The sequence below is a fragment of the Salvelinus alpinus genome, chromosome 13 (assembly GCF_045679555.1).
Source record: "Salvelinus alpinus chromosome 13, SLU_Salpinus.1, whole genome shotgun sequence".
NCBI classification, from domain to species: Eukaryota; Metazoa; Chordata; class Actinopteri; order Salmoniformes; family Salmonidae; genus Salvelinus; species Salvelinus alpinus.
Window position 1 is genome coordinate 48,250,197 of NC_092098.1, and position 27,543 is coordinate 48,277,739.

Sequence of the window (27,543 nt, forward strand, 5' to 3'; positions counted from 1 at the left end):
AATATTTTTTTTATAAATAGATTCGGCTCTTCTGATATTCGAGCCGGATCCCAACGTTCACCTACAAGAGCAGGCTCTTAGAGCCGACTCGTTCGCGAACGACCCATCACACAGGCATTTCGCGCTCTCTTCGGCATAGGTTTTTGACATGAAAGATATAATATGTTACTATTGCAATGATAACAAGACCACTCAAATGATTGTAAAAAAGTGTATTCTTGTTGCCAAATACTTCATACACAAACAAAATTTCCAAAATTCTATACTAAAATTACACATTTTTCTGATTGAATTCAACTATCTTATTAAAACATTAACCCTAATGAATAACAACAAGAATAACATGTTCCTGAATCATTAGAATACTATTTTGTGAATACAATTGCACTAAAATTATTTTATTGATATTTTTTTGTATGTTTGAGTATTTTCTTGTTAATACCTGTGTTTTGTTTTGTTAGACATGTTTAATGTAGCAATGTAAATAGATTTTTGTATTATGAATAATAATAAATAAATAAAAACGTTTTTTAATGATTAGCTAATCACACAGGTAAGGATCTTTGACGTAATAGAAGCACCCGAATGCGAGTTCGAAAAAATGCAACTTGTACTTTGCTAGCTAGCTACTTATCTTCAACCTAGCCTGGATATATGTATGTATCGTGTCTGCCTCCATCACGATCAGTCACTTGCGAGCCTGATACCGTGAACCACACATAGCTAATGTGCTTATACGTGTAACATTAGCTAGGCTACTTGTTTGTTTTGCCATTGCATAGTTAGCTAACGGCTGCGCTAACGAACCAGATTGCAAGCTAGTAGCTAGCTATTTATGCTACCAGCTTGCTAGTTGTACAGTTTTTTGACATGGCTTTCCCTGATTCGATAGCTGTCCATGATGCGTTCATCCTCCTCTGCAGCTTCTTTGCATTGTGTGAGTATTGTTCATGAATATGTCTGTCTGACAGGCAAGCTAGGTAATGTAACGTTAGCTAGCTAGCTAGAGTAGTAAAGTAAGATCTTACTGTTATCTCGTCTTAGTTCCGTGGTTGCCATGGCGCCGCGAGGAAGCTTTGGCAGAGAGCTCTGTAAATGTAGATATTTTTGTTATTTTAAGTATTTTTTAAATATTTTTTTTCTGGGGGTTGATAACCTGTTGAGGGTTGGGCTAAAACATATGTTGGTGACTCATGGAGTTGCAGGACTGACGATGGCAAGTATGTTTACTTGTCTTGGCTAACTATAGCTAGCTGGCTAATTTAATTTGAATAATGCATCCAACATCTGATCAACACAGCACCGGCTTTTTATTACACCTTCCCCTGTTTCTGGAAGGACGTGGACTGTGCGAGTGGATTACAGAGGCTCGCCTCATAGGATAACTGCCGAACTGTGGTGGTCTCTCAGGCTCTTATAGCTGCTGAAGGATGACCCATGTGGGTGTTACACTTTCGGTGGTGGATGATCCAGCCTATACAGAGCCGTAACTGTGAACTTCAACGACAGAAGTGCCTGATGAAAAGCTCCTGGCCTGTCTGACTGATGTTTCTCCCTCCCTGGCTGTACCATCGACGCCACCACCACTCAAGCTACTCCTTTATTGAACGGGATCATCATCGATCTGTGGAAGACATCTCCAATGAACTGCCAGCTGCCTGAATTGTTAAAAACATTTTTTTTTTTTTAAATAAAGCGACCTAGAGATTCTGTATGAAAAGCGCTAACTATATAAAATAAATATAATATTATTATTTGATGATAAAAAAAAATATATTTTAACTTTACTTTCAACTCTGATTGCACAGGCCTCAAGTTTGGGTTTGCGTTTGTGGAGGCAGGCAAAACAGATCCAAAGAACGTCTCCAATGTCATCTTTAAAAATGTAGCAGACACATGTAAGTTGACATTTTTTGGTAGTTTCTTTTGCCCAGTATGAAGATAATCAAGGAGATTATAAAAATATACATTTCATGGGATGAAAACACATATGCCAAATTGTTAGAATTTATCAAATTGAACTGTGTAAAAGTGTAATTGTTTGCCGGTTTGCTTTTATTGAGCTGCACAACCATAGTTGTAAATACATTTTTAGGCAACTGCGCTCTTTGCGATATCAAAATGATAACTTTGAAGGAGAGCATTGTGTGAGTGTTTAATCTGTGAAGAATCAGGAATCACATCTTAAATATATTTTTTTAAATGTGACTAGAATGAGATGAGGCTGTATTCTCAGGATACTTACTGTAGCTGTCACATGCTTACAGGCCTCCACCAACACCAACCCATAAACACGTTGCAAGCTTTATGCTTGCATGTTAGTGCAAGAAGTGGCAATAGCATGCATGCTGCTTGTTGTTTCGATAGCAGTTTCCACTTCCTGGTGACTGATGTGGCAGAGTAGGAGTATGAACTATAGGCCTACAGGTCAAAGAAGGAAATGAGTAGGTGACTGTTTACTTCATGAAGATCTTTAATCTGCTGGAAAAAAGTATTCATGTTTTTATGCAATGCAACCGACTTAACAAACGGCCTAATGGGTAAACCTAAGTTCACTACTTATTTTAACCCATTCCATCCCTTTTTTGTTTTCAGTTGTCACCTTGCTGGCTTTCTTTCTCCATGGCTATGCGTTTGCCTTTGGGGAGCACAACGCTGTTATCGGAACCCAATTCTTCCTCACACTGAACAAGACAAACATGGTAAACTTCTTCTTCAACTATGTTCGCTGTGCTGTGGCCACTACTCTGGCACTAGGGGCTGCCAACGAGAGGACAGAACCAATCGGCTACCTCATATCCGCATACGTTTTCTCAGGTATTCTCACTCACTGATTCTAAAACCACAGTTTTTGGGCCACTTTCCCTTCACTCAATACTTTTAAGGTGAGGTTTGATATATTGCTTGTGTTCAGAGTCTCTCTGTTTCCTCAGGAATAATCTACCCTCTGGCTTGTCACTGGGTCTGGGACCAGCAAGGCATCTTCAGTCCAACCTCCACCTCCTACCCATCACAGGTGTGAACCAGTCACATCACATACCATAATCAAATTCAGGATTTAACTATGCATTAAAAGCAGAGAGATTCTCGTATTGACCCACATTTCCATTCAGGACTATGCAGGCAGCGGTGTGATCTTCTTGCTGGGTGGTGCAGCGGCAGCTGTCTCACTGCGGGTTATAGGATCACGGGCTGGACGCTGGAGTCCCCATTTCAAACGGACAGAGCACAGACAGCCTGTTAGTCATGGATACAAGTGCAAAGGCCATCTGAAGACTACACAAGTAGATGCATTCTTCTGCATCCACCAACTCCTTGTCTCCCATGTGTATGACTGTTCTTAGATGGTGGTGCTGGGAGGATGCCTTCAAATGCTGGGCTTCTTGGGCCTGGTGATAGGCACTCACCCCCGTGTGTTGGATGCTGATGAGGGCCTGTTACTGGGGCTAGGCACTGTCAACCTGCTGCATGCTGCTACAAGCGGAGGACTCTACGGACTAATGATCCAACGCATCGATAAGAACTACTATGATCTCGACAGCATGCTCTCTGGGGCCATTGCTGGCATGGTAACAGTTCGGGGCTTGGGAGTTGTTGGTCTGTTGTGACTGCACATCATCTATGGGGCTTGTGTTGACCTGTGCATAATCAATAACTAAGCATTTGTTTTTACGCTGATCTCAGAGTCCGGTCTTTCTGTGGTGTTTACAGGTGGCAGTGTGTGCAGGAGTAGACACCTACATGCCTGGTGTCGCAGTCATGTGTGGGGCCACTGGATCTCTCCTCTTTATTGGCTTTCGCCGCTTCCTCTGTGCTGTGAAGGTGGATGACCCCCTTAACATCATCTCTGGTTAGAATCATATTTCTGATTGAAATACAACAAAAATTTGCCTCCCATCTCCAAAACCCACATGAATCATAATGCGTCTCACTTTCTCTGTCAGGGTACTTAATTCCAGGGGCCTGGGGCTTGATGCTTGCTGGTTTATTCTCTGATCATGGGGCTCTTGGAGGACATATCCAGGTGAGGAATGAAACAGACCACCCTGGAGTTACCTCTGCTGCATAATTGCTGTAGTGCACAACATTTATGGAGTTGGTTCTCCTTTTGTTATTATTTCCAGGTGTTGGGGAACAATTGCATTGTGGCACTGGTGTTATTCTTCTGGGCAGTGGCTATTATGTACCCTCTTCTCTCCATACTCATGTGTTTTGGAGTGCTGCGAGTCCCCCGCTTCATGGAGAAACAAGGTGAGATACTGCAGAGCAACAGTATTCATTTCAGCACTGGAAGCTAAGAGGAATGGTACATTTTGGTATGCATAATGATGCATTATCTCTGGAATAATGTAAGATCTCTCTCCCTGGTGTGTCTTTTACAGGAATAGACAAAATCAGACACACGCTAAGGCACCCTCACGGCACCAGGAAGTCACTGAACTAACCCCAGACAGAAACATCAATCCAGAGGCAATGAAGTTAAACCTGGGGATAATTTGAATGTTTTTTTCTAAACAATTTCTTAATGCATAACTAAAACATTTGTTAGCAAGCATATATGTTCCAGAGTAATCCTCTTTTGTTTGCACCATAGTTTCATATTGAGAAGGATGGCAGTACAAAATATTTACAAAGTCAAACAATTTATTGTATGAATCACAGATGTCTTGAGTAAGGCCAAACCTACTACACACAATTGCCCCATGTTTCTAGGTGGAATTTACTAGGGAAGCATTTAGTTATGAGGTTGTTATTTTGGGGGCCGAACAGTTGAAAAGGCAAATAAAATGAAATGCACTGTCCAATAACTGACATCTTTGAGCAGATAAACATCCACTATATTTGCGTGAAAAAACAGGTAGTGCAACTAGTGGAATGTAGGCAAATGAACACACAAAATAATCTTTGAGGTCAATGGGAACCTGTTGTAAGTTATGATTATTATTTTTAAAACATCTGTGGACATTTACCCTAAATTCGGATATAAAATTCCCAATAAATTACTAATTGTATTACTATGACATGTTATCCCATTCTATCAACCACAACCGAGCAGTTTCAGGGACTCCTCAGACTGTATGTACAGCATGCGTTTAGTTTTTTTGGGAAGCTGGTTTGGGAATAGAATGGGGGGGTTTTGGGGATATGATGAGTCATAGAATACCGACCTGGTGGCAGAACGGTTTGCTCTATAGCCAACCCTTTTGTTGTGCTCATGACAACAAGTAGCTGGCTTAAGCACATCTGGGAACAGGCTGATAGAATACTACAGACAGCAAAGTTTACTTTGATCAGCCGACAGGGAGTAGAGTGTAAAGAAATGCATAAAGTCTTTAGGTCATTTGCCTTTCTTTGAGGAACCAAACCCCGAGAATCCCATCACAGCAGCCATTTCATCATCCTCCTCGAAAAGATCCTCCTCTGCTTTACGCTTCTTTTCCTTCTGCTTCTCCTTCTTGTAAGCCTTTGCTTTCTCCTCCTTGGAAAAGTGACAGGGATACATGCTTTCACGATTTGTTTTAACATGGCTTAAATGATCATTATACTCACTTGTTAGACATACCAGGAATGGCATTTATTTCCTGACCTAAACTAATACACATTACATCCATTTGGACTGACAGAGTAAGATTGACAGTATTCTAGCCCCATCACTTACCTCTTCTCGAAGCTCTTTCATGCGCTCTTCAAAATCATACTCCGTCTGCTTCTCCTCAATCTTCTTCTTGTTAACTTCAAATCGTTTCTTCACCTGGTCCAATGAGGATCGCTCTACGCGCATGGACATTCCCAGATTCCTCTGGTCTGTGAGGAGAAAGTAGATGAGAAAACAGATTACCAATTTAGCCATCTACGCTGCACTTTAATTTTTTTTGGTATTTTACACCCTTTTCCGATCTTGTCTCGTCGCTGCAACTCTCCAACGGGCTCGGGAGGCAAAGGTCGAGTCATGCATCCTGTGAAACATGACCCGTCAAACCGAGCTTCTTAACACCCGCCCGCACCAATGTGTCAGAGGAAACACCGTTCACCTGACAACCGAGGTCAGCCTGCAGGCGCCCGGCCCGCCACAAGGAGTCGCTAGACCGCGATGAGCCAAGTAAAGCACCACCCCATCCCCTAACCCGGACGACATTGGGCTAATTGTGCGCTGCCCTATGGGACTCCAAATTACGGCCGGTTGTGATACAGCCCGGGATCGAACCCGGGTCTGTAGTGACACCTCTAGCACTCCGATGCAGTCCCTTAGACCGCTGCGCCGCTCGGCAGGCCATACGCTGCACTTCTAATGTAGATGACAATGTTGTGCATACTCACGTTTCTTTCCATTGATGTGGTCCAAGAAGTTGATGGAATCCTTCACAACACAATCACACACATTGCAGTAGTACCTGAACATTAGATAGAAGAGGTTAGCACTCAATGCCTTTATCAGACACCTGTATCACTTGTCAAAAAGACAATGAAATCAATTAGGGCTAATCTGTATCCATAAATAATATAATGCATACAGCTCTTAGATAAGGGAGTGACAATACAGTGTCAACTTCATTTCAGCAGCATCTTTGGATGCCAGCCTCTTACCCGCCCATCTCAGCCTGTGGTGTGGTCTTGGTGATAACAATGGTTTTACCCAGCTTGGACTCGAGGTCCACCTTGTAGTCCCTGTGTCGCAGGAGCTCCCGCTTGACTGGGGGCGCTGGCTTGCCTGAGAGAAGGAGGCATGATAATTATGTATATGTTCAAGGTGTGTTTGTTCTCTATTCATTACTCACAGGAATTAATCGATTCGTGGCGATCAATTTCAGTTGGAAGCTTTCACTTAGAATTTTGCCTCCATAGTTTGACGGTTTAGGTAGAAACACTTCATCTGTATTATTAACTCCCATGTGTTAGTTACAGGGGCGAATGGATAATTACCATCTTTTTTGTCCCTCTCCTCATCGAGACGTTTTTGAGCCAGTTGTTCATACTCATCTTTGTCCCACTTTCGTCGAAAATCATTCTTGCTGCTATTACCTCCACCACTGGACTTTAGCAACAAAACAAAAAAAAGTTACTTTAAGAAATGCATGATGACAGTACATTTCAACACAGAACAATTTCTTCAAGCACAATTACTTATAGTTTTTACTTCCTACCTATAGTTCTCAAACCTCCTGGGGACCAACAACCGTACCTTGTATTTGATATATTCCTGAGCTAGCAAATCTGATTCAAATTGTAAACTAATTATCAAGCCCTTGACTAAGTGTATCAGGTGAACTAGTTCAGGCCTACAACAAAATTGTGAAACATCTGGGGGGGTCCAGAGGAGAGTTTTGAGAATCAATGAGTTAGACAAACAAACAGCCATTGGTAACAGTCACAAGCTTTACTAGTTAGTTAGCACGGCTAGCTTACGTCCATAATGGCTGGTGATTTTACAAAGTTAGAATTTATCTCAAACGTTCTACTCTCACACGAATTATGACATACAAAAGTCGTGTTGATTTCACTCTAAAACCTTAAGGATTAATTAGCCTCGCGAATTTAGACGATACATACCCCACTGCCGGACGCCATTTTGTTTGTAACAACGTTTTGGAATACGTCACTGTCGCAATATTTTTGGGATGTAAAGTATATTGTCGTTTTTATGTCGAGCGCCTTGTTTTAATTAGGAAAAATAAATGGCCTATTCATATCAAGTCATAGATTCGTCATATAATGGGATTTCTAAACAAAAGCTGACACCTTTCTTAGATTTTTTTATGAAATGGAAAAATCGAATGCATTGCATTATGGTAAACAATCATATTCATCATTATTATCTACTGTACATCAGATAAGATTAGATAGCCATTAAATGAAGTACTTTAAGCGTACTGGGATGCCGGACCAAAGGGTTGTCACTAGTTAGCCTACCACAGCCACAAAGTAAAAATAGGCTATATCGTCAAATTTAATGAATTTAGTTGTGAGGTTGTCATTTGGGGCCAAGTTTAAGTTTAGGCATAAGGTCTTAATTTAAGTTTATCGTTAGGCATAAAGTTAGCAGATTTTAAGAAGATAGGGTAACATGGGGTAAGAGCCCCCCCCCCCCACACATTTTTGGCCATGTTTAGGGTAGCAAACTATAAAGGAAAATAAATGCCTACAGTTTAAATGTTAACATTTATTTTTTAGGAAAGGTGCAGCTAATAGAAGATTATGCCATAGGGTTTCACAGAAGTGTCCCTATTTTTTTGGAAAAAATACAATTTGACCTATTTTGCACATACATTATCTTTCGTCTTTAACCTTACACTCCATTATGGACAGTTAAACTAAACTCATCATCATTTGAATAAGGTACGATTTTATATCCCAGCAGTCTTTAAAATTTATCCAAGAGCAAACGGTTTTCAATAGTTTGTAATATTGATATTTTTCATTGGAATTTAACTGATTAAATGTTGATTAAACACACACACATTAAGCATTTCATAACAATAACTTAACACAATGGCATTTTCCCAGATTTTTTTATTGACACAAAGGTCACAAATGAATCCCACGACAGTTAAATCTGAGCATAGCTCTTGAGCCCACCTCGGACACTGCTTGCACCGTATCCAGTCCCCACCGGTAACAGAGAAGAGCTCATTTAGGGTGTTTGTTGTGGTTTTGGAACCTGGAACAACCTTTTTCAGTGGCACCACAGCTTTTTTTCTGTGTCCTTTTGCATTCTTACTTCTCTCCAAGTTGTTTTGCCTTGTCCTCCAGGAACCTCTTGTGGGGTGAGGCGGTCAGGACTGTAGCTGACTCAGCCTTTATTTTGCTAGGACTCGCCTCCTGTGTCCTTGGCCAGGGGGACAACTATTGAACAAATGAGTATTGGTTCAATAAACATGTATTTCTAATCACTCTATATGCTACTTTATGTTTCCTAAAATGAGTGCAAACATTTATTTTTCTTACCAACATTTAGGAGGGGCATCTTGTTCCCAACATACTAATCTAACATATTACTACTTCACTAAAAAACAATCAACATTTTTCTCTCTAAACAAGTGGAAGATTTATCTTAAGGCTTCCCTACATGTACATTTAATAAATAATAATGGATCTAACTTCCTTGGATTATATCTATAACTTTTTCTAAATTGCAATTGAAATTATAAACTTACCTCAAAATCGTTTTGATGGAATTATGCCATTTGTAGTTGATCAAGGAAGGCTGAGGAACTGTTGATTTAAAAACTTTATTTTTTATTTTTATTTTTTTACATCATGTGGTTTTTGTGAGAATTACAGGGGGGTGGGGGGCATCTTACCCCATGGGGCATCTCGCCCCATATAACTCTATATTTGGACTTGTATGACATGGCAGCCTTCAGTTCAGGTGTCTGCTGACTGATCTACAAAGAACCTTGCATTCTAAATAACTAGCCCTACTCATTATTATTTGTAAATCAGTCAGTCAGTCACAATTTACCAACGATACATTACGGATTTCGTCTTTAACCTTACACTCCATTATGTACTGTTCGCTGCTCTGGCACCCCAATGGTGGAACAAACTCCCTCACGACGCCAGGTCAGCGGAGTCAATCACCACCTTCCGGAGACACCTGAAACCCCACCTCTTTAAGGAATACCTAGGATAGGATAAAGTAATCCTTCTAACCCCCCCCCCCCTTAAAAGAGTTAGATGCACTATTGTAAAGTGGTTGTTCCACTGGATATCATAAGGTGAATGCACCAATTTGTAAGTCGCTCTGGATAAGAGCGTCTGCTAAATGACTTAAATGTAAATGTAAATGATTTGATCCTCTTGAACAAGGACAAATTGTAGAAATAAGGGTTTTAGCCATAACTATGGTCTTGTTCCCCTGCTCAGATGTTGCATGCTTCAAAATCTTCGACTGTGTCATCGACTGACAGATTTCTATAACATGGTGCTTTCATGAGCACCAAAGTTATAGCAAACCCCTAAAATAGCAGGGAGGGAGAAGGGAACAAAATGTTACTCGGCCAATATACAGTAGTTTTAAACTACACATGATAGAATGACAAAAAAACATACAGACCTCGGCTCCATAAATGCACCTTGAAACGGGTGTTGGGGTTTTGGGGAAGCATGTCGTTCAGAACAAATCGTTATGCAACGTATCCAACGTTCAATCGAACTGAACGCACCCAAGATGGGGCAGGTGCCACACCCCTGCGCCCCGCCCTGATGGCACCTGGCGTTCATTTAAAACCTTTCCTTGCCGCAATGGTAAATTTACTGCGTGGCTGCAGCCAAATATATCATGTCGACAAGCGTCGAATCCGCATTTCAAGGTCCATTTATGGAGCCGAGGTCTGTATTTTTTTTGTTTGTCATTCTATCAGGTGTAGTTTAAGTCGAGTCTACATTGAAGATGATTAGGGTAGTTTTCTTATGTTTATGGCCGAAAATCCCATCACCATAAAGTGGCGGACCACCGCTAGATCATTTTTCTTATATTTTTTATTTGTCACAAATTACAACAAGGTCACGTAATTTATTCTGAAAAATTGTGTAGTCTACCCTCAAAGTTATGTTAAGTGGTATAATTGGAAAAAAAACGATTCACTTATATTGAATAACATTTTTCTCCCTGTGTACTGCTATTTTAGGGGTTGGTCAATGCCTCTTTTGTCTGGCGTTCCAGCGCTGCCCCCTGGCTTCAGGTCCAGACCACCTTCTTATCCAAGCAGCCCTGAACCTTGGCTTCTCCCAGGATGTAGCTCTGTGTATGACAGTCTGGTCAGGTACATTTCTTTTGTTGATTTGAGCACGACAACAGTCAAACTAAACTTACCCAGAGAAACTGGTTTGGGCCCAAATGTCTTCTGTACTTTTAGAGAATATTTGACCTGCAGAAAACGAAAGGCAGTGCACTAACCCCAACTAACTTCTGTGCCTTTCCCAAACATTTAACCCTTACCGGAACTCTTTAATCTAACCCTTGTTCCTAAACCTAACCATAATTTTGCCTTAAATTAAATGTTTGTTCAGCTGGGCAAAAGTCCACCTAATCACTGGTTACTTATGTGGGTAGCCTAAGGTTAGTGTTGGGCCAGTAACCAAAAGGTTGCTGAATCCCCGAGCTGACAAGGTAAAAAGGTTGTTCTGCCCCTGAGTAAGGCAATTAACCTACTGTTATCCTGGTACTGAAGACGTGGCTGTTGATTATGGCAGCCCCTGCACTTCTCTGTTTGAGGGGTTGGGTTAAAATCAGAAGACACATTTCAGTTGACTGCATTCAGTTGTACAACTGACTAGGTATCCCCCTTTCCTTTATTTTCCTGTCCCTTTCAGTAATACAGCCCCAGCCATGCCGCCCTCCCCCATTAATGGAGAAAGAGGACCTGCCCCTGCTATGCAAAAGCTGCGCAGGTATTTTTCATTACTCTGGTATTCCAGCACCTGCCTTGGACTTCTGCTCTAATAACGGTTCTATTTGTTAGTGCACACTAGAGTATTTTTTTTGCAAAGGAAAACATTTAGGTCCTTTCTTTCCTGATTTTTATCTTGATTACTCTAACCTGAACTTTTGTCTGATTGCTTTTCCTATCAGGGCCTCTATCCTTGAGCGATGTATCCTTAGGATGTCTACTGCAAGTGTTGCTGTTGGAACAGAAGACATGGATGGTATCAGGAGGTAGGAATCCACTCATTTATTTTTGTCAGCCTAAAGAGCATAGTTAAGGACTCCTATATGAAGGGCCTCAGTTCCTTAATCAGTTGAATTGAACCCTTTACCATTGCTCTTTTGAAATGTATAACATGTTCTCTATTTAGATGGTAAATTCCATGCACTATTTCAAGCAATCTTAGTAGAAATCCTGAAGGCTTGTTTCCCTAGGTCCCAGGCAGGGATGCGTTTGGCCCCACGAAACCTGGATCCAGCTCACATGGAAGGCAATGAATCTGTTCTGAAACGACGGCAGAAACAGGTTCAGTACGGCAAGAACACCTCTGGCTACCAGAATTACCTGGAGCAAGTTCCCAAGTATGACAACTGATTATTATCTGTTTATTTTTTTGCAATCAGAAAAGGGCACGGTAACTAGGTTCTAAAGGATAACTAATGGCCTGCGAAAAGCCCTAAACACATTTACTGAACTATTTATTGGATGAAACCTTGGAAACTTAAAAGTTGGCTATAAATGTAAGTCTCCATGAGTAGGTGGAATATTTATTCATTCTTTTCTCCCCTATCTGATTACAAGGCGTCTGAGAATCTCTGGGCTGCACCCATCCACTCCAAACAAATATAGAAAATACAGCCGCCGTTCCTGGGACATGCAGGTTCGCCTTTGGCGGAGAGCTCTGCATGCGTGGGACCCTCTGTCTGAACCGCATGGAGAAGCTGAGGAACAAGACCCTCTTGACCAACTGTAGGTATTGGGTGTCTTTACATTTGTAATAGTATTTGCTTGTCTTAAGTTGACCCGATCAATTCTTGACTATATGCAGGCAGGGGTTGCTTGAGCAGATGAATTGCGAGCTATATGAAGACTGTAGTGGTAAAGAGAGGACCAGAGGGATGCTGTCAAACTCCAAAGCCCCCTTCTCCTCTAAACCTGCAGTAATGTCATTCAACAGTCCCTGGATGTTTCCCCATGGATCTCAGGTGTGTCAGTTTTACTCTTTTTAACTGTCGTGGGATTTAACTTCTTTTTTTTTTCATCCCCCCCGATTTTGTCTTGTATTTGGAGAACTGTACAGACTGTGACTTGCCTCTCTTTAGGTGGATGTGTCGGGTCCTCAGGTGCCATCCTCCCAGCCAGGCTTGGGGTACGCCTTTAGCAGTCATCTAACAGCTGATGAGAATGTGGTGGGATGGCTGAGATTTCTCCTGGAAACTGACCACTCCCGCGATCAACAGGCGCACCTGCAGGGCGACCGGCTACTGTGGAAGCCATACTGATCATTGCTGTCAGTCACAGCGGTAGATCTTTTGGGTATATCCTAATAGACTTGCAGGGTTGCACTGGGTGTTGTGCTGACTATGAAAGGGATGATTGCTGTAAAATATTTACAACTTTTGGGTTCACTTTTTACACTTTGGTTATGGTTTTGTATCGCACATTTTCAAACTGCTTCACTAATCATGTACCTACATTAATGTCTATTTGGACCCACTGTAATTCACTTTTTTTGCACCGTTTACCTTTGTCACAATTACATTTAGTTAAGTTTTCACTGCCCCATCCTCTCTAAAACAGGATTCTATCCTGACCTGCCTGAATTCTGTTTTCTCTCTAAAGAGTAAAGATGTATTAGCTTTGTTGCGTTTGGCTCACCAGCCACATCACCATGTTCACCAGTCTGTGACCCAACTGACTGTCAGGCTCTATACGGTCTCATGCACCATCCTCTCCTGCCTACCTAGCTGTTTTTCTAAAAACAATGTCGATGGGGAAAATGCTATCACTTTGTTTAGTAGTTTTTTTATTCTTTTTTTTTTTTTTCTTAATTGTATTTTTGTACAACCTGAGTACTGATGCAGAACGAAATTAATAAAGATATGTTCCAAATTGAATATGTGGAAAATTGACTCTGGGGAAATGGCACTAGGCTCCAACATACTAACTGTATTACGCCAATCAGCCACAAGATGACACTATACGCTTAGGGTGTTTTTTGTTTTGTTTTTACTTGCCACACCAATACCCGCCAATTTGACGCAAATGTATTGTGGGATGATCAATGCGTCTTAGAGCCTAATATAAAAAGTTATCGATTCCAATGTTGGGCCCTGACACTATTTGTCAGGTCTTATCAATTTGTCACGTAAACAACTGATCCTGATATAGCGAACTACAAGTCCCACAACAGTTTTGTCGGTTCAGTCCAATTTTTGCATATTCCAAACATGAATGACATTTTGAGCTAACTTTTTATTTCCAGCATAAATTCCGAGCTATTTTAAATTTGTCGACTTATATTTTGTTTGAACTATTGAATACTCACTGCTTGCCCCCCCTCCCCCCTTCTCACGGTAAATGTTATTTATGAATTCCAATCGCTTACGGGCGTGTGAATGTTTTTTTTAAATGGACGACTGGATGAATTGATTGTAGGCGATGTATTTTTCAAAGGGCGATAGTATCTTTAGATATTTGACACGCTGATCATATTAGATTTTATGTTCCAGATATTGGAATCGACGAATGGTCTGGTACATGTTATGCTTTTTAATAGGTCAATACATCGGAGACCCATAGCCGAACACTAGCGCGGCTGACTAGTCGGGAGCTGCACAGGCTACAAATTGGGTTTATCCTTCATGAGCAGTATTTAACCCGTGTGTGCAAGGCCTAAGGTCCGGTGGGGTTCTTGGTCAAGGTAAGAACGACATTAAATCAAGTAGCCGTTACAAAAAGTTATTGATACCAGCCTCATTAATCAGAAAAATAGCTCACTGCATTATATTCTGCATGGCCGTGTTTTGCTAGCACGCGTCCTAGACACAGCGCAGAGGTCCTAGGGTGTAGCAATAAATGCATGCAATAGCTCGCGAGCCTCGATAGCTAGGGATTGAATCAGATGGTGGGGAGGGAGTCATTGTAATTGACTAATTTAAGGCCAACAACCTATGTTGATTTTAATGTGTATGTGTTTGTCTGCAAATCGGCATAATCAGTTAAATTGACGTAGGCTGAGCTAACGTTAGCTTGCTAGCCATAGACATTACGATTTGCGCTTGCGTTAACTGACCGGCTAGTTAGCTACCATAGCATCAGATTGTCACAGTGCGGCTAGTTGTGGATCTAACGTTACATCCACAACTAGCTACCAATGTTAGCGGAATACCTAACGTTAGTTTTATTTGATATAGCGATGAGAATGCTTAATATCATGTGAACGGGTTTAGACCGACCTTCAAAACTACGATATAATAATTGTGAATGAATAGCTACTATTGCACACTGGATATGTTTGTAATGGACTACAGGGTTGCCAGTTTGTGTTATCTACTAGCTAGCCCTATGTAGCCGTCATTCTGGCTTTCCAAATGCCCCCCCCCCCCTCAAAATGGTAGCTACCGAACAAACTAGCTATTTCTCAATCTGTTCCATTGGCAATTTTATCATGCAGAAGAGCCAATTGATAGATATGGCAAGCTTGATAACATACGCACCATACACACACGTACATATAGATTTTGTGTTGTAAATCAGTGGCCTGAGGGTACACACTTAATGTGTTTTGAAATGTAATGTTTTTCATTGTATATAAGTTAACTGCCTTCATTTTGCTGGACCGCAGGAAGAGTAGCTACTGCATTGGTAGCAGCTAATGGGGATCCATAATAAATACAAAAATAATTTGCAAGATTGGACCTCAGTATGACCCCCTTTCAAATGTACATATCCATCATTAAAGGGATACTTACGGACTTTGGCAATGAGGCTCTTTGTTTATCTTCTCCAGAGTCAGGTGGATACCATTTTTATGTTGGTGTCCAGTATGAAGTAAGAGTAAGTTTTGCGAGCCAATGATAACTAGCGTTAGCGCAATGACTGGAAGTCTATGAGTATCTGCTAGTGCAATGACTGGACGTCTATGGGTATCTACTAGCATGCTAGCAGATACCATAGGCTTCCAGTTCATTGAGCTCGCCAGCTTGTAGTCCTAAAAAACGGAATGATTTATCTCTGGTTTGTTCAGACATTCCTATGGGGAAAGAATAGGGTTTTGTAATAACCTCAGACATTATTGTTGCCGTTTAACACCGGTTTATGAGATCTTATACGATTTGTTCTATGAGATATCAGTCAGTTAACATGACCTTCGTGAATTATGAAGCCTTTATGAGCTTTGTTGTGCTTTATTACATACATGCTTAAAAATTCACAGAAAGGGACGTTAGCTGATGAAGATTATATCGTAGAACAAAACGTACAAGATCTCCTAAGCCTGCTTACCACAGACCTTATTTTCGGTGTTTATCAACAACAAAATATTGTAACGACCCTGGGTTTATAAGCGCGGAAATCGACTACGCCGCACGAGCATGCTTTTGCGGCACAGTCGATAGCGCGCCGGACCTCGGGCTAGAAGGTCGAGGGTTCGAGACCTGCTCCATGCCTGTTTCATTACAATATTAAAAAACAACTCCATTCATTTTCTCCATAGACTTTGTTCAACAAACCATGGCGGATTTAGTGCCTATAAAAAGACGCTATTACTATTGCCATATACTTCCAATCATGGCGCTAGCTGTAGTTAACTTCCTTCAAACTGCACGCAGAGAAATAAAAAATGGCATCCACAAGTTTATCTGACTCTGGGGAAATAGATACATTTCCTCATTGCCAAAATCCCAAAGTATCCTTTTAAGGTTACTGGTTGAGATATTCGTTTTTGGTTAAATGTTCTGGTTGTTGGACATGTGCTTAGTGATCAATGCCATCTGGAATCTAGGGGATGTCCATAACCTTAACCCTTACCCTAACCATTTTACATTTTAATTTCAATGGGATAGGGACGTCCCAGGGATTCCGGATAGCGTGGACTGTTCAAGAAACCCAGAGTGGCTTCATCAGGCAGGTAAGCCCTGAACAGCAGGCACCTTGAGCCTTCATGCTTTCCCCAGGCACCTGTCACCAATCTTTCTGCACTTACATAGTGTGTGTCTGAACACATGTTAATGTGCATGTTTCCTAAAGGTTTGTTCAGTGGTTGAGTATCTCAAAGTCAGTCTCCATCTTCTAGGTCTGGAGACTTTTGACAGAGAAAGGGATGGGTCACCAAAGTCAATATGGCCAACTGTACAGAATATGATGAAAATGGGATTATTGCAAATGTCCTAAAACATTTAGACAGATTTCCCATTTAAGAGGCACCACCACCGTTTTAAACACCTGCTCCTGTTTTGGAGCTTAATGAAGGTGACCCTTGTACTGCCTTTTCCTGTTGAGAAGACAAAAGTGGCAACAGGGCTCCTGTTGTGTGTCTGATTTCTCCCTTCAGGTGAGCTGACTACAGTGATGAACATGCCCCAGTGAGACTGGGCAGGGCAACCTGGCCCAGAGGAGTACTGGAGGTGCCAGAATAGCTTGGCTACTCACAATCAGACGGACGAACAGACAGAGGGTCACCCCTCCCCCTTACCCACCTCCCCTACTCCTCGCAACCATGCCATGGTCACACTGATCGTCGAGCGTCTGCGGGAACATATTCTGGACGGCAACACTCACCAAACGGCCCTCAACGTGGTAAGGTTTCTTCACTTCTGTGTTAGCCTATGACTGCTTGCGTGCCCTTGTCTTGACTGTAATATAGTCCTCATGTTTAGGACCATTTATTTCTCCTGCTGTGGTTCCTCTAAATGAACATGTATGTCTTCCAGTCTCTGCTGGACCCCAACAACCTAGGAATTTGCTGGCCTACAGATGGATTGATGCCTGGTGAGTATGTACAAGTATAGCCACTTAGCCTGTGATTCAGCAATGCCTTGCATTACGCTTTGTAATTTTGGCATTGTGCTGTGCCATGTTGACACGAGCACAGGGTAATGGGGGTGAATTCCAAATTACAGAAGGGAATTGGTTGTTGAAAGGAGTATATGAAACATTTTAATAGGGCAAACAACTGTTAGAAAACAACTCGACAACCACCCAGTAGCCTATTCACAACCAATAGTAATCTAATTTCACCTTGTTAAAAAAAAAAAAAGACTACTTTTTATGTTCATTTGCAGAGACGTTTTGAAAAACAGTTGGTTTCTGTCAATTACTCTGTGACAGCACTGGGGGAACCACTCGCTAAACTGGTGGCATAGAAATCAATACAACTGAGTGCACTGGCACTGCAAACATTGCACACATGTTCAGCATTTTAGCTCATATAGTTATCCTAGGAAATTATTTTGCACCAAAATGTTGTGACACAATAGACCAGTAGCCAAATTACATGTCACAACGTTTTTGATAATTTACAGATGTCCTTGTCCTTCGATAGAGTGGTATATGGATGACGAGGTGATTTGCAAGGTGTATTTCTATTCATCATTGAAATATGGTAATCATAACCACTGTAATATCATAATAATAACAGTCATTTTGTAATGTAAAATATGAGACGCAGGGATGGATTGATCAGGGGATGTACATTCAACAAACAACCTGTTAGCTGTCCAACTCAATGCCTATCCCGGGGAGTAGCGTAGCTAGCCATATGTTCAAAAGGCTACTGAGAGTGCACAGTCATACGGTCTGAATGCTAGCTGACATTCTCATCTTTAAAAAAAAACACGCCATGGTCTCTGCCTAGAAAACTTCTCGGACTAGCCCATTATTCAAGCCATTATTAGAGAGAGAGAGAGAGAGTGTGTTAGGCAACCCCACTGGGCACTGGGGCTAGAGGTGCGTGCATTTTCCATTTCTCAAAAAGTAGGCATTTTCCACTTCTCAAAAAGTAGGCTACTGCTAATAAAGTTAAATAGACTGAACAACAGTACTATGGTGCCTGGGGAAGGGTTTCCTTCTCCACCACCCCTTGTTTTATATACACCCCAAACAGGAAACCACATTACCTGGTCAATTGCATGCATGTACTTTAGGGCGGATCATGCTAAGGGAATCTTCTTAAAACAGAAACTACAGTTGGCAGGGATGATTCCTCAAAGCCTGTACTTGTCAGCTATCACTACATACACTTCATACTTGTATTTGGTATGATTGTCAATGTCATTTTCATACCATAGCATAGCTGTCCCCTTCATACAGTACTTTCCTTGTCAATTCATTATCTTAGAGCCTACTTTCAGGAAAGGAAGCTGATTCTCTCTAGCCTATACACTCACCGGACATTAGGAACACCATCTAGTACTGGGTCGGACCCCCCTTTGCCTGCAGAACAGCCTGAATTATTTGGGGCATTCTACAAGGTGTCAAATGTTCCACAGGAATGTTGGTACATATGGCTGCAGATTGGACAGCGCTACATTCATGCTGCGAACAGCCCATCTATAAGATACTCTATTGGGTTGAGGTCTGGGGACTTTAAAAAAAAAATATATATTTCAGCTTTATTTAACCAGGTAGACCAGTTGAGAACAAGTTCTCATTTACAACTGCGACCTGGCCAAGATAAAGCAAAGCATTGCAACAAAAACCACACAGAGTTACACATGGGATAAACAATCGTACAGTCAATAACACAATATAAAAATCTGTATACAGTGTGTGCAAATGAAGTAAGGAGGTAAGGCAATAAATAGGCCAATAGTGGCGAAGTAATTACAATTGAGCAACTTACACTGGAGTGATATATGTGCAGATGTGGATGTGCAGGTAGAAATACTGGTGTGCAAAAGATGAGAAAAACTAAAACAAATATGGGAATGAGGTAGGTAGTTGATTGGTTGGATGGATGGACTGCGCAGGACACTCAAGTAAACTGAACTCGCTGTCATGTTCCAGGCAATGTTTTTTCACTCCTCAATTGTCCAGTGTTGGTGATCGCGTGCCCGCTAGAGCCGCTTCTTCTTGTTTTTAGCTGATAGGAGTGGAACCTGCTGTAGTCGTCTGTTGCAATAGCACATTCGTGACAAGCACCGACAAGTTGTGCGTTCCGAGATGCCGTTCTGCACACCGCTGTTTTTACTGTAGTGTTATTTGTCTGTTTGTGACCCGCCTGTTAGCTTGCACAACGATTCTTGCCATTCTCCTTCCACCTCTCTTATCAACGAGCTGTTTTCACCCACAGGACTGCCGCTGACTGGATGTGTGTTTGTCGCACCATTCTCGGTCAACCCTAGACACTGTCGTGTCAAGGCCAGGAGGCCGTCCGTTTTCTGAGATACTAGAATCCTGCACGCCTGGCACCGACGATCATAACACGCTCAATGTTGCTTAGGTCACTAGTTTTGCCCATACTAACATTCAATCGAATATTAACTGAATTCCTCGAAGCCTGTCTGCTTGCTTTATATAACAAGCCACATGACTCACTGTCTGTAAGACCGAATCACCTAAAAAAAAATGGCTGGGGAGTGTATGTCCATTCAGAAAGTTTCCTAAAGCCTGTCTGGACTCCATCTCTTCAATAAGAATCAAACGCTCCTGTCATTATGTAATCTTGTAAAAGGCGTGTTTTCAGTAGCTTAGGCTACATTACTTCTCTCAATACGGCGTTCTCTCTTTGACGAACATATGCCAATGCCATCGAATGACCGCAGCAGCTGTGTTTGTGACTTTATGCAAATATTTAAGGAAAAGTAGAAGAAAACCCATCATACTTCGTTTGAATGGTTTTGTGCATCGAAATAGGATCTGTATAAAAATAATGTACATACAGAAAAGCCAACAGACAAGAACAAGGTAGGCATATCTCTTTATTTTGACTCAATTAAATGTTGTCAATACGAAAATGCGACCGATCCCCTTCAACCTGGCATTTCTTAATTTGTTGATTAATATTTATAAGTAATAACCTGAATAATAATAATAATGTAATGGCATGATAATAACGAAGTGTAATGGCTTGTTTCAAATAGGTTTTTACTAAGAAGCATATCCTTGTAAACAAGTGAACAAACAGAATTTCCGACAGAAGACGATTGTCTGTGCTACAACGAATTAGATCGCGGACAGTTCTTACTGTAGAGGGTCACTGCAGACCCAATGGATCGTGTGTCTGTGACAGACCATCGAAGTTTCGTCTCACATATGGATGTGCTGGAGATGTTCTTTAGAACCTCCAAGGTCATCTGGTGGCGGCAGTCTAGACCAGCTGGACCAGAAGGGCAAATGACAAACGAGTAAGTTGTTTTGTAGTCGGTAGCTAGCTAGCAATATAAGCTCTTTTTTCAAATGAAGCAGTGTTGTTCAGTACAGTATAACACGGAACCAAAACCGGCTGCGCGCGTGCGCCATCGTGCGCCATCGTGCGCCATCGTGCATAAATGTATTTTGTCCCCCTACAACAAACGCCATCACGACACGCAGGTTAAAATATCAAAACAAACTCTGAACCAATGACATTAATTTGGGGACAGGTCGAAAAGCATTAAACATGTATGGCAATTTAGCTAATTAGCTTGCACTTGCTAGCTAATTTGTCCTATTTAGCTAGCTTGCTGTTGCTAGCTAATTTGACCTGGGATATAAACATTGAGTTGTTATTTTACATGAAATGCACAAGCTCCTCTACTCCGCCAATTAATCCACACATAAAACGGCCAACCTAATCGTTTCTAGTCATCTCTCCTCCTTCCAGGCTTTTTCATCTTTGAACTTATATGGTGATTGGCATCTAAACTTTCATAGTATTACCAAGACTACCGGCAAAACAGTTTGTCTTTCAATCACCCACGTGGGTATAACCAATGAGGAGATGGCACGTGGGTACCTGCTTCTATAAACCAATGAGGAGATGGGAGAGGCAGGACTTTCAGCGCGATCTGCGTCAGAAATAGGAATGAGTTCTATTTTAGCCCTTGGCAACGCAGACGCTGGTTGGCGCGCGCGAGCAGTGTGGGTGAAATAATTGAATAACATGGATTTCTAAATGTATTTTGCGACGCTCGCGCACACGACGTGTCCGGTCTGGTCAGCATGTACGTTTGTGATCGATTCGGCCGTAACGGGGCTTACTAGTACCACTACAAGCCAAGCTAGGCAAGTTGAGCTAGCCAGCTTTGTTTGCTATACCTAAAATGTACTGTAGTCTGTTATAGCTAGCTAACCTCATTGCATCTTATTAGGATCAAAGCTGGAGAAATGTTTTGATGATGATGAAGAGTAAAGGAATTCATTTGGATGGAGAGTAAAGGAATGACTCATATTAGTTTTTGAGTAACTATACCTGTGTGTTGTAGCTAACTAGCTAATGTGTGGCTGTGAGATGTGTTATGTTCTGCATCGTGTTGCTACAGTAGGAATACAGACAGAACACAACGATTGCCCATGAAAGGCATTTTTTTGTTGTCATTATCTTACAGACAATACAGTTTGGTGGCCTACAGATTATTTTTGGAGTTTGTTCTATGTGGAGAGAAGCTAGGCACAGAACACTGAATTCCTTTGCCTGTGTAACAGTTTAACTTTTACGTCCGTCCCCTCGCGCGAACCAGGGACCCTCTGCACACATCAACAACTGACACCCACGAAGCATCGTTACCCATCGCTCCACAAAAGCCGCGGCCCTTGCAGAGCAAGGGGAACCACTATTTCAAGGTTTCAGAGCAAGTGACGTCACCGACTGAAAGGCTGCTAGCGCGCACCACCGCTACCTAGCTAGCCATTTCACATCGGTTACATTCACCCCCCTTTCGACCTCCTCCTTTTCCGCAGCAACCAGTGATCCGGGTCAACAGCATCAATGTCACAGTATAACTTTAGTCCGTCCCCTCGCCCCAGGCGCGAACCAGAGACCCTCTGCACACATCAACCACGGTCACTCACGAAGCATCGTTACCCATCGCGCCACAAAAGCCGCGGCCCTTGCAGAGCAAGGGGAACCACTACTTCAAGGTCTCAAAGCGAGTGACGTAACCGATTGAAATGCTATTAGCGTGCACCACCGCTAACTAGCTAGCCATTTCACATCCGTTACACCTGCATGTGTTGTTGGGGCCATTAAAGCAATGAATCCCTCACACGATGGACAAATAAGTTGATGACTTTAGATGAGATGTGGAAAGTCCATAACAACAATCTCCCCTTGTTTCAAAGTGACTGCGAACACCTCATTGCACCCACCAAACACACCATATGCAAATATTCCCTTTTTAAAACTGTAGTATTCATTTTATTTTTATTCTACTATATATACAATGAGTGTACAAAACTCAGTATTAGGAAGGTGTTCTTAAAGTTTTGTACACTCAGTGTATGTCATACAACTGTTCCTGCGTACTGCTGTGTAAACTCACCTCGGTCTCCAGAGCAAATAAACTTTGTTTTGAATAGAATCCAAGTCTACTTATATGCTACATTGACTAATCTGCTGTTTTATTGAAACATGTTTACTTGCCCACAAATTAAAGTGTAAATTATACACCAACTACCTGCATCATTTGTTTTCGCATAAAGATTGTTGTTAGTTACTTCCAAAAAAACATTACATGAATATCACAATAAATTGATCATGAAGTTGAAGTCAACACTTGCTTGGTTTCTGATGCAGCTGGAATCGTTTAGTCACTTGTCAATACACTTGTAAATAAGATTCTCAATAAAATAAATCTGTTATATACATATGTACAAGAGCTAGCAATATCTAGACCACAATGCAGTTGTGAGCATACTATGCATTCTGTATTATACTACAACATCAGTCTTACTGAATATGGATGTTGTGTTGGCTGCACGTTCCAGGCAGAGTCCTGAATGTTCATTAACTGGTGAACCTTGTGTTGGGCAATGGCAGCTAGTCTGGCAGAACTTCATGAGCTCCTTGACCTTGGACTCATAGACTATACACTTTGGCTCTTGCCAGCCCTGTGCAGTCTTTTCCTCTTCCCAGTCAGATGATGTTGAGCTTGAGCTTGTTCCTGGCTGAAAGCTTTCATCCACTGGGTCCAATGTGTTTATTTGCCCTATCATGGAGTCATGGAACAAATTTTAGCAAAGGTGACTTACACTAGGTCCTGAGCTTGATATTGATGCCGCTGCAGATGTTGATGGGATCGGACTCTGTAAGTAGAACACATAAGCCAGTGCCTTTAGCTTATGCGGTAGTTAGTTAGCTAGCTAATGGTTAGATACGGTCCGATAGGCTGTAGCTAACGTAACCTAATGTAGCTAACGTTAGCTTGCAAAGTTACAAATTGCTTTGAAAAGTCTAGCCAGCGAATTATGAAACCTAGCTAGATTTTTGTTTAGATAAACAACTGTACACTGAACAAAAATATAAACGCAACATGCAACAATTTCAAAGATTTTACTGAGTTACAGTTCATATAAGGAAATCAGTCAATTGAAATAAATTCATTAGGGCCTAGTATATGGATTTCACATGACTGGAATACAGATACCCCAGTCTGTAGTGACTCCGCAACACTGCGATGCAGTGCCTCAGACCGCTGCGCCACTCGGGAGGCCTGGAAATTCTTGGTTTTTAATGTATTAATGGACATATACAGTGAAAGACCAGCGGTGAAATTTCCCTTTTAAAGGACCAAGTCCACTGTGTTTAATGCATAACAGCTCCCTGTAAAAGTTTAATCATGGTACCGCTTCTCTCTTTGTGGGTTGTTGTCAAGAGCAAGCTGCAACTACATTGCATCAGGAATGAATTGCCTTTTGTCCATTTTCTCACAATTTAATTAAATGAATATTGACAGTAGTTTATATTAATGGTATCATCTTTCTTTATCCTCACAGAGAGCAGTTATTGGCAGTTCAGCCCTCCCTCCAAGCCTGGCCTGCAGGGTGTGCTGAGCTCCAGTTTCCCCCCCGGCCCTGTCCCTTTGGTTTCCCCCGAAACCCACCTCCCAGAGGGGGAAGCCCTGCACCGGCCCCTGGTCCCAAGCACCTCAGTAACGGACCTGTCTTTTCCCGGTGCACCCCCTCCCCCTCCGCCACCCCCAAAACGCCACTGTCGCTCACTGTCCGTGCCAGAGGACCTTTCACGCTGCCGTTACACCTGGCGACCCAGCGCGTCGAGGGTCTGGACACCTGTGAATCGCCAATGCCACAGTGGAGGGGGAGCGGGGGGGCCTTGTCCGCTTCGTGCTCCTAGCTCGTCTCTAAACTCCTCTCTACACTCCTCTTCAAGCCCCACATTCTTTAGCCTTGCTCTCTCCCCTGACTCCCCACTGCCCTGGAATTTCCCATGGGACCCAAGTGACACTGCTGGAGGAGGCGCCTGCTGCTGTTTCTTCCCCTCTCCGTCGTCCTGCTCATCCTCTCCCTCTCCGCTCCACCCTCCCCCTCCTCCGCAGCGACGCTTCTCGCTGTCCCCTGTCCTTATCAGAGAAGCTGCTGCTCAGTTCCTGCCCCCGCCTCCAGTTCCACCCCAACGTGCAGCACCCCCTCCAGTTGTGCCTGCTTCGCCCTCCTCTGCCTGCAGCACCCCGTCCTCTCTCCGCCGAGCCATCCCCCCTCAGCTCCCACGCTGCCACTCCCAGCCCTGCGACCTGCTTCTTCTCAAACCGGGCCTGAAGCGACGCCGTGACCCAGACAGACCATTTGCCCGGCCAGTACTGGACTTCACCAAGATGACTCAGGTAAACAAAAGATAACCGCGGGTCAGCAAATGAATATAAATTGTTGCCGTATGTAGATTGGTGGAGGTGGAACATGCCATCTTCTAGCCAGAGGAAGGTTAAGGCTTAAAAGGCATCCTTGTTAAGCTTGTCAAACTACACAGTTTAACCATACTGTAACAAAGAAACATTCCAATTCATCAGTGAGATGGACCATTCATTTTTATAACATCAGTAGACATACATGAGGCAAAACTGTCACCCAGACCACACCTGCCTATAATTGTTCTTGTTACCCATTGTCTCAGGCCAATGTCTTGGCCAGTTGTCTCTTCTACCCCCCATGCCCTAGGCTCAGCCCTTGAGTTTGGGTGATTGGCAGGGTTTCAATGGCCCTGACTGTAGGCAATGGCAGCCCACTGTTGTACTGTACACCAAGACTCACTGGAATTTATTTGCATATACTTTGCATGCAGCTGCTGAATGTCTTTGAGAAAGTCTGGCTTCCCTTTTTAGTGCTTCCAGTCACCCCCTGACATTAGAAAAATACTAAGAATACTACACTAAGAAGTTGTTAATGTCCCACTAAAACATGTGCCTGTGGTATATGTAAAACAGTTGTGTTCTAGCTAAGTTTAGAATAGTCTCTTTCAAAAGCCACAGTAATTTGAAGAGTTTGAGTCGGGCATACGAGACTAGGCTTAGACCTCTACAGTTTTTTTGTCCGTTCAGCCCCATATATTCAATTTGTTCGATACTATCACAGTTCATTTTCAGGGAGATATGGTATCATATTACATTTGTTTCTACAGTTTGTCACATTTTAACTGAAAAACTAACTTTGGCGCCCATGTTAAAAGAATCACAGATATTATGTATGATGCTACATTTTTCCACTTCCTAGCCAGTTATATCAACTTGGTTTCATTTGATATATCTATTTCTTTATTGTAAATAGAGAACATGTGTGGTTTGAATACAGTCCTGAATGTAAACTGCTCTTGTATTTCTAGAGGCCTGATAAAATGTGTAAACAAGGCCTTGTTTGATCTCTCCTATTTGTGTCTTTCCAGACTCGAAGTACCGACCCCTTGAGTTGTATGGAGCGTGGGAGGCTGGCTTCTGGAGGGGACGTTTGCATGGGCCTTGAGCCTTTTTGGGGGGATTTCAGAGGATCATGTTCACCAGCAGAGGGGCTGGGAAGGACGAGCATTGGACCTCTAAGCGAGAGTGATGAGGAGGGTGAAGAGGGGGAGGAAGAGGAGGACCCTGATCGAGAAGAGTGTCAGCCGAGTGTCTTTGAGAGGGATTGTACAGAACTAGATTTGAGCCTAATTGAAGAAAATTAAAATCTTGTTAATTGGAGACTGTTTTTCCCCTCTAGCCCCAGCATTCAACACTCCACCCCAGCCCTGCTCCGCTTTCATCAGCAGGGCTCTCAGGAACACGACTTCTCTCTCATGGGATGAGCTGGGGTGTATATATATAATCTCATTGACAACGGTCATGAAATGACTACTACTAATAAGAACAATTCATGCAGGTAGCCATGGATGTGGTCTTTCCATCAGAGTACATTCCAGAACCAGTTGCTGAAACATTCTTGTGAATAATCTGAATGCTGGAGATGCCAGCTATTCCCGTAGTGTGTGTTGAATGGCTTCTTAATGCGCCCTCAAACAGACTAGGATGGAATGTTGGAAGACTAACAACCTTCTGGTCACTTGCTTTCTTTTACATGACTTTCCTCTCGATTGTCTTTTTTTTCGGTACAGTAGTAAGAATAGACTTTCTTGAATGATGGTGATGAATTGAATATCTGTGTTTTGTTAAGTTTGATGCAAAAGGGCAGTATGTCATTGCAGTTTTATTTCTGCGGTCCTTATATTTCCTGGTAAACAATCCACATGATTCAGCATAAGCCTTAAGAACAACTTTTTTTTCTGTAAAAAAAAAAAAAATACTACTATGAAAATGAAATGAATTGTGTAGCAGTTGATATTAGTCCTTTTGTTATTTCTTTTCTGCTGTTTTCTTAATATTTCTTATCTCTAGGACTCGTCCTCTGAATATAGAGATGTATAGACATTGATAATGAATGCACTGTGTTTGACAAGTTAAACAAAAACCTAAAAATGGGAGGCAACCACTGAGGGCACATTGTAATATTGTATTATACAGCGATCATTTGTTGAAAACAAGTTATGTGTAAAGATGGTAGCTGACAGACCCGGGGAAGGCCATTGCTGTCTTTTAGAGATGTTTTTTATTGTATGTGTTAAAAAGATGGCGATTTCAAACTCAGTTTGTGTATAAATAAAGTTTATTGGAAATTATTTTACAAGGAAAGGAAACAAAGAGTCTGAGCTTTTTTGAAA

The 27,543-nt window shown here is 42.1% G+C and overlaps 4 protein-coding genes across 4 annotated transcripts; 3 read left to right on the forward strand and 1 right to left on the reverse strand.

Annotated features, from left to right (window-relative positions):
* Positions 1-543: 543 nt before the first annotated feature.
* On the forward strand, positions 544-4,921 carry LOC139537827 (putative ammonium transporter 1). The gene is made up of 10 exons (XM_071339647.1): positions 544-937; positions 1,809-1,898; positions 2,596-2,817; positions 2,934-3,016; positions 3,114-3,239; positions 3,345-3,569; positions 3,712-3,850; positions 3,945-4,024; positions 4,125-4,251; positions 4,383-4,921. Exons 1-10 carry the CDS (start codon positions 871-873, stop codon positions 4,442-4,444), a joined length of 1,221 nt encoding a protein of 406 aa, XP_071195748.1. The 5' UTR covers positions 544-870; the 3' UTR covers positions 4,445-4,921.
* Positions 4,627-7,637, reverse strand: zmat2 (zinc finger, matrin-type 2). The gene is made up of 6 exons (XM_071339650.1): positions 7,549-7,637; positions 6,922-7,033; positions 6,586-6,709; positions 6,319-6,392; positions 5,660-5,805; positions 4,627-5,479 (listed from the first exon to the last, which is right to left on the reverse strand). The coding sequence occupies exons 1-6, from the start codon at positions 7,564-7,566 to the stop codon at positions 5,339-5,341; spliced, it is 615 nt and encodes a 204-aa protein (XP_071195751.1). The 5' UTR covers positions 7,567-7,637; the 3' UTR covers positions 4,627-5,338.
* A 2,613-nt stretch (positions 7,638-10,250) lies between these two features.
* On the forward strand, positions 10,251-13,543 carry slbp2 (stem-loop binding protein 2). Its single transcript, XM_071339649.1, has 8 exons — positions 10,251-10,329; positions 10,629-10,763; positions 11,314-11,391; positions 11,573-11,656; positions 11,861-12,007; positions 12,228-12,395; positions 12,475-12,631; positions 12,749-13,543. The coding sequence occupies exons 1-8, from the start codon at positions 10,280-10,282 to the stop codon at positions 12,926-12,928; spliced, it is 999 nt and encodes a 332-aa protein (XP_071195750.1). The 5' UTR covers positions 10,251-10,279; the 3' UTR covers positions 12,929-13,543.
* Positions 13,544-13,980: 437 nt separating this feature from the next.
* On the forward strand, positions 13,981-27,514 carry fam53c (family with sequence similarity 53 member C). The gene is made up of 6 exons (XM_071339646.1): positions 13,981-14,349; positions 16,493-16,557; positions 16,981-17,225; positions 17,360-17,417; positions 24,342-25,186; positions 26,239-27,514. Exons 3-6 carry the CDS (start codon positions 17,151-17,153, stop codon positions 26,512-26,514), a joined length of 1,254 nt encoding a protein of 417 aa, XP_071195747.1. The 5' UTR covers positions 13,981-14,349; positions 16,493-16,557; positions 16,981-17,150; the 3' UTR covers positions 26,515-27,514.
* Positions 27,515-27,543: the final 29 nt, after the last annotated feature.

Bases quoted from the DNA above. Each gene is read 5' to 3' on its own strand.
- LOC139537827 (XM_071339647.1), top strand. From the start codon at position 871: ATGGCTTTCCCTGATTCGATAGCTGTCCATGATGCGTTCATCCTCCTC. The intron at 938-1,808 runs GTGAGTATTGTT...CTGATTGCACAG, and splicing joins CTGCAGCTTCTTTGCATTGT to GCCTCAAGTTTGGGTTTGCG. The intron at 2,818-2,933 runs GTATTCTCACTC...CTGTTTCCTCAG, and splicing joins ATCCGCATACGTTTTCTCAG to GAATAATCTACCCTCTGGCT.
- zmat2 (XM_071339650.1), bottom strand. The intron at 6,393-6,585 runs GTAAGAGGCTGG...TCTAATGTTCAG, and splicing joins CCACAGGCTGAGATGGGCGG to GTACTACTGCAATGTGTGTG. The intron at 5,480-5,659 runs GTAAGTGATGGG...CACTTTTCCAAG, and splicing joins TGAAAGAGCTTCGAGAAGAG to GAGGAGAAAGCAAAGGCTTA.
- slbp2 (XM_071339649.1), top strand. From the start codon at position 10,280: ATGTCGACAAGCGTCGAATCCGCATTTCAAGGTCCATTTATGGAGCCG. The intron at 10,330-10,628 runs GTCTGTATTTTT...CTGCTATTTTAG, and splicing joins GGTCCATTTATGGAGCCGAG to GGGTTGGTCAATGCCTCTTT. The intron at 12,008-12,227 runs GTATGACAACTG...TCTGATTACAAG, and splicing joins TACCTGGAGCAAGTTCCCAA to GCGTCTGAGAATCTCTGGGC.
- fam53c (XM_071339646.1), top strand. From the start codon at position 17,151: ATGGTCACACTGATCGTCGAGCGTCTGCGGGAACATATTCTGGACGGC. The intron at 17,226-17,359 runs GTAAGGTTTCTT...TATGTCTTCCAG, and splicing joins ACCAAACGGCCCTCAACGTG to TCTCTGCTGGACCCCAACAA. The intron at 25,187-26,238 runs GTAAACAAAAGA...GTGTCTTTCCAG, and splicing joins ACTTCACCAAGATGACTCAG to ACTCGAAGTACCGACCCCTT.